General features: G+C 31.4%; 1 protein-coding gene across 1 annotated transcript; it reads left to right on the top strand.

Annotated features, from left to right (window-relative positions):
- Positions 1-383: 383 nt before the first annotated feature.
- On the top strand, positions 384-10,799 carry LOC134229550 (uncharacterized). The gene is made up of 5 exons (XM_062711296.1): positions 384-1,104; positions 2,473-2,601; positions 4,369-4,697; positions 6,732-6,972; positions 10,456-10,799. Exons 1-5 carry the CDS (start codon positions 384-386, stop codon positions 10,797-10,799), a joined length of 1,764 nt encoding a protein of 587 aa, XP_062567280.1.
- The last annotated feature ends 42 nt before the right edge of the window (positions 10,800-10,841 follow it).

The following is a 10,841-nucleotide window of genomic DNA, read 5'->3' as shown; positions in this document are numbered from 1 at the left end:
ATCTACCGTCTGTATATAAACATATTTAAAAAACACATGTACACAGAGTGATGGGTTTTCTTTGTTTTGGCGTTATCAGATTCACATCAGCGTGAAAAAATCATTTAAAACAAAAATCTTTTCTGTGTTGGATTTTTTAATCTAATAATAAAATGATGCAAGAATAGACCTGGAAGTCTGTTACAAATCTGTTTAGAAATCTGCTTCGTTAAGTTAATAAAAATTAACTAAATAATCATGAAAAAATCCACAAGTTAATTTTCAGCACACCAGTCGTTTCATCTTCAAGGTATTGGTTACATTAATATAATAATGTGAGAAATCTTCGTAGAACTAGAAAATGAAAACATGCTTATGGAAAGAATCACTTTGTGTTTAGTCTCATGGCATTCATGATGAACGCTGTTGGTCTTGCGTTAGGCTTCCTCAGTTTTCTTCAGGTTCATAGTTTTTCTATAGTCACAGAAAATGGTGGTCAAAATATAACTCACTTTGACATAAATGATATTGATGCTAAAAATGTTGACGTTTTTAGACAACTTTTAAACCAGGAAACGATCATAAGAATAGGATTGGTGAAAAATGTGCACTCACTGATGAAGGACATGATCGACCTGAAACAAAGTATGAAGACATTGGAAACTTCACAGCAGAAAACAGAAGTCGAGGTGACAGCGTTAAAACAGGAAGTGAACGAACTGAAACGTGAAAACGAAAGACTTAAGCTTGAAAATAGAAGGTACGAAGAAATGTTCAGTTCCGTCAAAGAAAACTTCACTGAAATGAATCAACGTATTCTTGAGTTTGAAGAACAATTCGAAGATAAGAGAGAGGTTTATGAAAAAAACACAGGTTTAATACTTGGGGACCTAAAAGTTGAAGTTCGCTATCTGTCAGTTACTCTTCTTGACCTGAATAAACACACTTTGGAACTAGACAAAAGTATTCCTGCATTGATAGAGGAAAAGTATGATATTTTATCGACGAAATTGAATGGTTCCCTTGAAATTTTGAACAACGATTTACTTGCTTCTAGTGCAAAAATTTCGACGTCTGTACTGAATCTTGAAAACTCTCAGAATACGACCATATCTTCGATGTTTGGTAAGCAATAAGTTTTTTTTATTCTACTTCGAGGGAACCGGATCCTATCTCTAGGGGTCTGTGCATTTCTGCCCTGTACACATATCTGTATTGCTTGTAGGTTTTATTAGATCGATGACTATTCATTATCTTCACCTTTATCATTCATACTAACTTTGTGTGACAAAATCTACACATTTAAGGTTTAGTGCGTTGTTCAAGTTCTGTAAATCTACAGTTCAGTAATGAAACCTGCGTATAAAAATACCACTTGTGCAGTCTTCATAAAATTATGTGTATTTAACAATTAGTATTTCTTCAACGTTCTTCATTTAAGTTAATCATATTATATAGGAAACAATCTCAAATCTTGTACATATTTTCGGAAAATGCGAATAAAAACACTAGCTAAGCATTTGTTTATTTATAATTGATCATTAGATATAATTTATTATAAGATAGTTCAGGTATCCAGGCATCTGGAGAAAATTGAATATTTTTGGACTCTATTTTAAGTCTGTTTACTTTATTTGTTATATAGTAAATATTTTGAGAATGTTTGAATGTAGTTTTAAAAGTTTATTACAGATGCCTCCTTTAATTTCTTTTTCAAATTAGTTGTAACTAAATACTATTAGCAGAGTATGGGTTACATTGGTAAATTTAGAGCAGTTTACTATATAACTGTTACTGTTACTTTTCACTATAATACGCTACAGCAAAACTCCTTTATAACAAATTTCAAGAGACCAAAAAAAAAAGAACTACGCGTAACTGCAAATCGTGAACAACGAATATGTAAAAAGCTCTATAGCGAATTCGACATAAAACAGTCAGCTCACAGTACCTCAAATTATCTTTTTGAAAATTTCTCAAGTTTGATATGTTTGCAAGTGAAGAACAATGAACAAAACTCATGCATAAGCGATATGTTGTTGTAAAAGCTCCTGGGAACTTTATTATTTAAGAAATGAATGTAATATTTTTTCCTTTGATCGAAGTATCAAAGAAAAAATTTCGGACGGAAAACGTCATCGGGGCGCGTAGTGCATTGGTGAAAATGTTTTCCGTTCAAATTTTTGTCTTTGATACTTCGATCAAATGGAAAAAATATTACATTCATTTCTTATCATTTAATTGTGATTTAAAATTAATAAAATGAAACATTCTTTCACTATACTATGAATTTACGCATCAAAAACATGAACAACAATAAGTTATAACCGTATATTCCTTGTATCTGTATTCGTTATACTCAAGTTTTCCTGTAATTTTTCATTTATAACTGTAGAAGAATTAAAGCAGATTCATTTATGAGTAAATGCATACAATCCTGTTTTAATGATTCATATCCGTAAATATATTATAATTGAATTATAATTCTTTTAGATGATTTGAACAAAGCTATTGCTGACCTAAAAACTGATGCAAAAAAATCACATTACGAACAACTAAAACTTTCTTCTGTCGTGACGACTCTTGAGATGTTCCGAATGAATACCACCAGAAATAAATGTGGTAAGCAATGTATGTGGTGGTTTTACTGCATTGGCTATTTTATCGTATTTTGTCGTTAAAGAAAAACAGAAAAAAAGAAAGGAGGGATTCTTGTCTGGTTTCCGACTAATTATTTTTCAAGGTATCTTCGCTAATATGTCTTTTTATTAAGATTTAAAGATAATATTTTTCTTGCCTCCTCATGAGATTACAACTTGAAACTAAAATGGTCAAACTAATTTGAAAAGTTACACGTAACACGGTCTATATTTTTGGCGGAATGGTGCCATATGAAAATACTTCCTTTTCTTTATCTCAAAATTTCTACTGAACAATTAATATAGTTAAACATTTTAAGCAAGTCAAATTATTAGATATAGATTACAGTTTCAAATATTTTAAAAACATTTGATTTTCAAAAAATACTCATATTGTGTTAATTTTTGAAAGCTTCCAATATTAGTACGGATTTGAGCAAAAAAGTCTTTTTACTCTCATAGTTAACGGTCAAAACTTTTTTATTTTCATGTCATTTTGGTTTTTTTTTTATTAATACTTTACCATATGTGAAATAACGAAAAATTGCTAAATTTTAAAACTATTTTCAAAAAAAATTAATTACAATTAGATTAAATTAGGGTTAGTCAATATCCATTTTTGTTAAACTGTATATATCGATTTTATAGTATTATCTGAAATAGATCCTATACTGTATTATCATTTAATGTACGAGAAAAAATAATGTTTTTAAAATAGATGTAGGCATAAGATGATTGGCAAAAGTATAATTTTACTCTAAATGTCAATTGACGCAAAAAATTATGAACTTGACCTCACCTTGCTCTTAAAATAAACTTTCGAATTGAATCTAATTGATACTATCACTGAGTGATATGGTCCTCTTCAATTTGTAACAGTAAATCTGGGGAGAATCCCTCCTTTAGGTATTCAATGTATAATGATCTTATATATTTTGTACCTAATAGTGAATGGTCCGATATTTTACATCATGAGAGCATTTTGAAGATGTAATCAAATAAAAATGCTTCATAAAAGGAATTTTCAAAATTTTGATTATTGTCCAAATAATTGCACGTTGAATTATACATTGAAGTCTATGGGCAGCGCATGTTTTTAAAAGATATTGTAAAAAGTAGTTTGAATTTCAAACAAATCTTTCTGTGAAAATATGCAAAGACTCCATCTTTACTGAACTATAAAATAAAATGAATTATTTACGGCAGAAATTTGGAGAAATTGAAAATGTTCTTCTTTTTATTAGGGGCAGATGACTGTTCAAAAAGTTCCAACGTTCAAAATGACCGTCTCTCTATATGTTAAAAGTCGCGTGAATTAATTTCGTTCATTTCACTTTTATCGTTATTTAGCAAAGCATTTTGACTAGTTTAAAATTATCTAAAATTGTTCAAAATGTCTTTATTATTCATCAAATACCTAAAGTTAATTATATGAGCTTATATAATTTTAGTGGGAAAATCAATTTGGTTGCAATGTTTTTATTTAAGAAAAATCAAGAGTGTCGATCAAAGTTGTATACTAGTATTATAACTATAATATCTGACATATTTTATTTCCGTGCATGCCGTAGTCATGAATAATTTCTTAAGAATGAATTTTGGTAAAACTTTATGTTGTAATACATGGAAGAAAGGGATTTTTATTTATTGGAATAGTAGAAAAGAAATAATATTAATTGAAATAGTTAATATTACATTTGATCAGTACGTTTTTCTTTCTTTTACTTTTTATACCACTATGCACCTGCAGATTTGCAGAAGAGTGTATCTGTAGCCTTCACTGCTGGGGTCACCTATAGCAGTACAACATGGAGCGGTGGGACATTGGTGTTCGATAAAGTCATCAACAACGTAGGAAATGGGTATAATATGTCCGATGGAGTTTTTACTGCACCAACCGGAGGGAACTATATGTTCTATGTCAGTATCCAAAGTAATAGTAACCGTCACAATATTTGGGTAGACATTACGATAAACGGATCTAGTAAGGTACGAGCCATAGCGGAAGTGTATAATGACAACGATGGCTATGAGACAGGTACAAACATGGTGACATTCCGACTGCAGCAGGGGGATCGAGTTTGGATCAAACATAACCATGGGAAAGGTTATTACACACAAAATACTGACGCTCCTATAACCACATTTTCTGGATTCCTCATATAAATGTCGCAAAGCGAAAAAAAGGCTTTGAATTGCACAGTTGTTTAACTGTTCATGGAACCTGATGTCAACATTATTTATATATACACATCTTGTATTTGATGATAAGGTGCTTTTGTGTGTTTATTTTTTAGCATTTTTAAATCAAAAGGAATAAAGCATAGATGATCACAAACGTACTTTATGCTTCAGTTTGTGTAAATTTCAAGTATTCATCTCGAACAATTAACTACTGCATGATTATGAGGAATGTCTTTAAATTACATTTAAATATTTGCTATCTTTTATATAAATTTCAGTTTACATTTCATTTTCATCTTTCAGCGACAAAAACAAGATTTTCCTGCTTTCACATAACATTATTTGATACATTATCCATTACAGAATATACACAATTGTATACAAGTCTGAAACGAGAAAACTAACGTACAAACGTACATGTACTTGCATACTGTCACAATTGTCTTTCGTATTTGTTTGGTTCTCTGAAATAAAAGAATACCAATGTTTTTGCCAGTCAAGAATTACATGGTTACATAAAATTTCATTTTCAATTGTACGAAGAAATGAAATAGAACTCGGACACTGGTGATGTAGAGAAACAGGAGACATAAGATGAATGGCGCATAGTATACTGCTAAAGCCTTCTTTCAAGTTAATCAAATGATGACTGCACTTAAGGACATGTGAAAACTGAGACAAAATAAACTATCAAAACAAAAATTATAATGTAATGGAACTCTTTTTTTCTGATTGGACAAAAATTGGAAAATTACTTTGATAAAAATCACAAGTATATTTAGGATGTTTTAAAAGGATGATGGAGTTCTATATTGGCAGTATCTATGTAGCCTTCGGAGACCTAGTCATAAAATACATTTTAAAAATGCCGATGGGCACTGAGTGTGCTCTTCATTAACCCATTCTTCTTTTGTAATCGTTTGAAAAAGAATATATTCACAAAATTTGTGAACTCTTGTGAACTTGAAATAAAAGTAACCAATGAGTTTACCAAATCTGTTTCAATTAAGATGTTTTTCCAGAGCCAACTTTTCAAATTTATAAAGAACTACTCTGCTACTTTTCTGCTATAACCTTCATGTTGGTGTTGACCTATCAATAGGTCGTATTTAGACTGATGTATTTCATACCAGTTGTTAAGTAATTGTTTTCATACTTATCTGACTAATGGAATTTTTAGTCTTCTTATTAATACAAAAGGACTCACGTTGGATATGACGTATCGAGGGCGTGCTTACTCTCGATAGGAAATTGTTTATTTGGAATTGAGTAATAGTTAAGGGAAAGAAATATTAAATCGATTTCAAATGCCGATATTTTTGCTTTTTTTATTTAAAACAGTTGTCAAGTGGATTTCTTGAGAAATCAACGAACTTTCCAGCTTTTGTTGACTCTTTAGATCATCTCCCCAGAAATACCACTTTGTAAGAGAGAATACACTTGATTAGATAAAAAAAAATTTTTAAAATATTGATGAAATGTAAAATTTGATTTATATTCATTATGCAGTACTTAACAGATGTTCTCTCTTCTAAAAGTAGTTTCTACTTTATCACAACTGAAATTATCAATTGTTGCGAATAACCATCAAATATGCAATTCATCGTGAAGTTGTATGTTTGCTCTTGACATCATTTTGTTACAACAATTCAACGTCTAAGATAAAAAAAACAAACTTTTAAATGATTTCGTCTTAAACAAACACTTATTATAGGAAGGAAATCAAACCGTTAAAAAGTAACAGAAAAGACTGTATGCATTTCCGTTCAAAGTATTACCTCAAACGGGTATATAAGACAATAAAAAAGGAAGTTAAATTTTTGCTATCACTACAGTAACTATTTAAGAATAATGTATTACAGGAGCGTGATAATCATACTTTTTATTGTGAGCAAAACAATTTTGTCACAATTGATATTTGACTCTCAGGATGACATACGCAAGCGTGACATAACAGAGGACATGTTTCAAGCCTTAGTGGATAAATTGCAAGTCATAACAGATGAAAACCGAGAGCTTCGGAAGAAAGTCGAGAACCATGAGTCTGTGATTAGAAAGGAAATAGAAAACATGACATCTAGGACTAGGAAGGAATTTGAGAACCAGGAGTCTAGGATTGGGGAGAAATTAGAGAATCAGAAATGTCTTAAAAATCAGACAGGAATTAACGGTGAGTTGTCTAATTTGAACATTTATTTTAATCACGAACACTATTTTATACTTAGTTGCCTAAGGCCTAGGACAAGACACACAGTTATATTTACATTTTAAAGACCAACATGGTAAGTGTACCAGCAGTCTTCCTTAATCAGATCATAAATTTCTTGTTACTCAGTAATACCGATCAAGTAATATACATGTATTTTTTATCCAGATTAATATATTTTATCAATATGAAAAAGATCGAAAAAAATTAGAATAGAACGGGATCGAATTACCTGTTTACTGTCGATCTAAGCATCAATCGAACGCTTTGTTAATAGCACCTGTATTGGATCTAGAATAACTTCAGCGGAAAATAAAACAATACAAAGCATTATTTAGGCCTTTCAACTATTTTTTCAAGTTGCACATATGTTTAAAATATTTCATAGATAGATTTATAGGTAAATGAAATTATCAAATAAGATAAAAACTTATGCACACCTTTAATTTAATCATTAAATAGTTTAATTATTTGTAATTGACTTGTACGATGTTGTGTTTTAAGGACAGGTAACTCAGGTGTGCAAAATGACCAACTAAGTGCCGATTTTTGAGTTATCGTTTATAGTAAAGACATATGGGCTGCTTCAGCATTGGTCTTATTATGAACACAAAAGGGTTCCTTACATTGTTTTGTACACAAAAGTGTTGACCAAAAGAAGAAGAATGTCTTCACTCTACCTGAAATAACAGGGTGAAATGAATGGGGAACAGACTATATTCAATATTTTAACTCTCTTTGACGATTGTTATGAAGAAGAAAATATAATGGCATGTTTTTTATATGCGAACTTTTGCGCTTCCTATATAAATATATATTTTTTACAAGTAAATACAATGATTAATTTTCTTATTTGTGGTACTAAGCACGAAGAAGAACGACCTAGTATAAAATTTTAATCAGGTTAGAACTAAGAAAGAGCGTATATTTCACTTTTTATTTTAATTTAAAAATTTACTTTTATGTAATTAAACGGTGTCTGAAACTATATTAGTAAATAAGTTTAACATTAGAGTTAAATTAAAATACCACTTGATTCTACTGACAGCAAAGAAACACTTGGGAAATGCTAAAATCTTGCGTTTAAACAGTCAGATACCTTTGATCTGTTCTAAACACGTATTGGCAATGAGTTATCGTTCATAACAGCGAGTCCTAGCAGCAGTTGAAAGGCCTACATTATGTATATGAACAAGCTTAAGGTTATTTCTTACGATGACCGATATCAATCATGCCTTCTACAGTTAAATTAAGTGTAAAATGTCATTGCTGATTTGTCAGGTTACTGATCGCTTGAAGAAAGTGTACAATATGTACACCAAAATGTCAGCTCTTTCACGGCAGTCGAATTGCTCATGAGATGTTAAGTGTCTACGCGTCTTGTTAAATAACGCCTTTCTCTTCTGCGATTTAATTTTTTCAAAAACATATAAACAAGTTCCTACATCTGGAATCAGAAGTCTTGACAGATAATATGGTCAAGGAGGCAATAAAGTTTAAAATAAAAAAAAAACTTTTGGTAAGATAAAAGATAAACTTATAAGGCCAAACCTATATTATTTAGAAGAATATATATTCGCTACTGCCCCCTTTCTTCTTTGAAATGAAATACTGACATTAATACTTAATATCGCGACTACCAATGAGTACCTCGCAGTTATCTAATTTACTACTGCTTTTTTGCGGGGGAGTCAAGAAAGGTGTAACTTTCTGGGGCATATGACATTGTTTACAGTAGTGACAATCGAATGATTCAAACAATTTAATGCCGAAATCACAATGTGTTGCCAGATATTGAACTCCAAAAATAGTAGATTGTCAAAAAAGGAAAGTTAATAATATTTTATCTGCTAAACTGCGACGATTTTCAATGAAAATTTAACGAGAAGAGTCCACTTAATTTAAAATATCGTTAAAATGTGACAATTAAGAATTGGCTCCTCTCAAAAATTTATTAGGCTGGTTCAGCGATTGTTTAGCAAGGTATTCCACCAGGATTTTTTACTTACCTGTCCTTATAAATGCTACAGTGATCGATCTTGCATTGTATTGAATAGCACATTGCCCCCACCCAAAAGACTTTTCCTACCTCCATCGCGAAAGAGTTCCGCTAAGTTAAGTAATCACGATATCAAGTATTTCTTAATGACGAAGTAACTAAGCTTAAATTATATTTTTCTTGCAACAATTTTTATTTCATGCATCTCAATATGATTCAATAGTCTTTGAAGTCTAAGATACAATTTTGTAAAAAATTAAAATTTTATGTAGATTTGCGGAAAAAAGGTCATTTTGCGCGCACGTGTAACACGTGAAATTACCAATATAATAGATATAGCCGTAACTTTTCTATTTTTTAATTATATGCTTTGAAACGCATAAAATCAGTATACATTAGTAGTATAGACGTGATGACATGGTCAAAATAGCAAGATTTCACGCGCATGTACGTGCTCTTCGCAAAATCTACGTCTCAATATCTTTCTTGTTTTTTTTGACAAAATCCTTTCAAATTTTGAACATGGTCATACATTATGAAGTTCTACAGTATGATTTATAAGACTTATCATGAAAGCATGTGCATGGACGTGTGCTGCAATCTGATTGGCTGAAACTTTAAATGCCTGTAACTTTCTTAGTTTTCAACAAAACAGGATGAAATTTAGAATATGAAGAGGTAAAATGAATTCCTACATTATGGTTCAATCAAAATTGAATGCACGAAAATGCATGCATGACCTGTGCGCGCAAAATACACTTAATGACAAATATATTTGAAAAACAGTAACACGTATATTTTAAAGATTTTTTTTTATTGATTTTCACTAAATATAGATAAGTTAATGGTTTAGAAAACATGCCATTATCATATTGCATGTGCTTGCGCATACAATGCGTTAAATGATATATAGTTGATATCATTGTTATTTTATAATTCTTTGATGAAATCCCTCGAAACTGATCAAATTTTAATAATGTCGTACACGAATTAGGCACAAAAAGGGAGTTGGGGAGCGTTTGGGGAACATCTGTAACGGTCCCCGTTACAATTAAAACTAGTTGATAATAAAATTTACTGCAGTTATCTCTGGTAATGTTCCTTTGGAGAGACGTCACCGTGGAGGACAGCCTCTGCTGGTTGTCATCAGATTGTTTGGCGTCGGTCTTTACGTCACCGATGTGTCTGTACATGTCCTCTAATGAAATATTACAGCATATGTACAGACAACTAAAGCAGAAATATATCAAAAGTGAATCAAAATATTGAATATTTAATATACACTATTGCCATGCAAAACTTTAACATTTAGCAGTTGAAAAATACCGCATGATTTTCTAAATATATTTTTTAAAAGCTTCTCGAGTCATTTTAATTTCCATGCACATACGTTACAATGAAAGACCAGTTTATTGTGGACATTATTTCCAGTAAATTGTTATTTGTAGACATACGTAAGAGAGTGGCGTTCACAGCTGGAGTGACATCCAGTAGCAGCACGTGGAACAGTGGTACCTTAGTGTACAGCAAAGTCATCAACAAAGTGGGAGGAGGATATAACCCGAGCACCGGAATCTTCACCGCACCTGTGGAAGGAGACTACGTGTTCTACGTCAGTATCCAAAGTTACTATACAAACGATATATACATAGATATTGTGTTAAATGGATCTAGTAAGGTCCGAGCAGCGGCCTTCGCATACAGCTCAGACGAACGTGATGAGATGGGTTCAAACCTTGCAACATTACGACTACAGAAAGGGGACACAGTATGGGTAAAATATACAGTATGATGCAATATATATTCGTACAAAATGGCGGCGTGTTTACACTCG

The sequence above is a fragment of the Saccostrea cucullata genome, unplaced genomic scaffold (assembly GCF_032062105.1).
Source record: "Saccostrea cucullata isolate Sc308-1 unplaced genomic scaffold, CSIRO_AGI_Scuc_v1 ctg4754, whole genome shotgun sequence".
In the NCBI taxonomy this organism is placed as follows: domain Eukaryota; kingdom Metazoa; phylum Mollusca; class Bivalvia; order Ostreida; family Ostreidae; genus Saccostrea; species Saccostrea cuccullata.
This window is presented reverse-complemented; position numbering and strand designations above follow the sequence as displayed.

Coding starts and splice junctions, on each gene's coding strand:
- LOC134229550 (XM_062711296.1), top strand. CDS start 384: ATGGCATTCATGATGAACGCTGTTGGTCTTGCGTTAGGCTTCCTCAGT. Junction 1,105..2,472: donor GACCATATCTTCGATGTTTG/GTAAGCAATAAG, acceptor TAATTCTTTTAG/ATGATTTGAACAAAGCTATT. Junction 6,973..10,455: donor AAATCAGACAGGAATTAACG/GTGAGTTGTCTA, acceptor TGTTATTTGTAG/ACATACGTAAGAGAGTGGCG.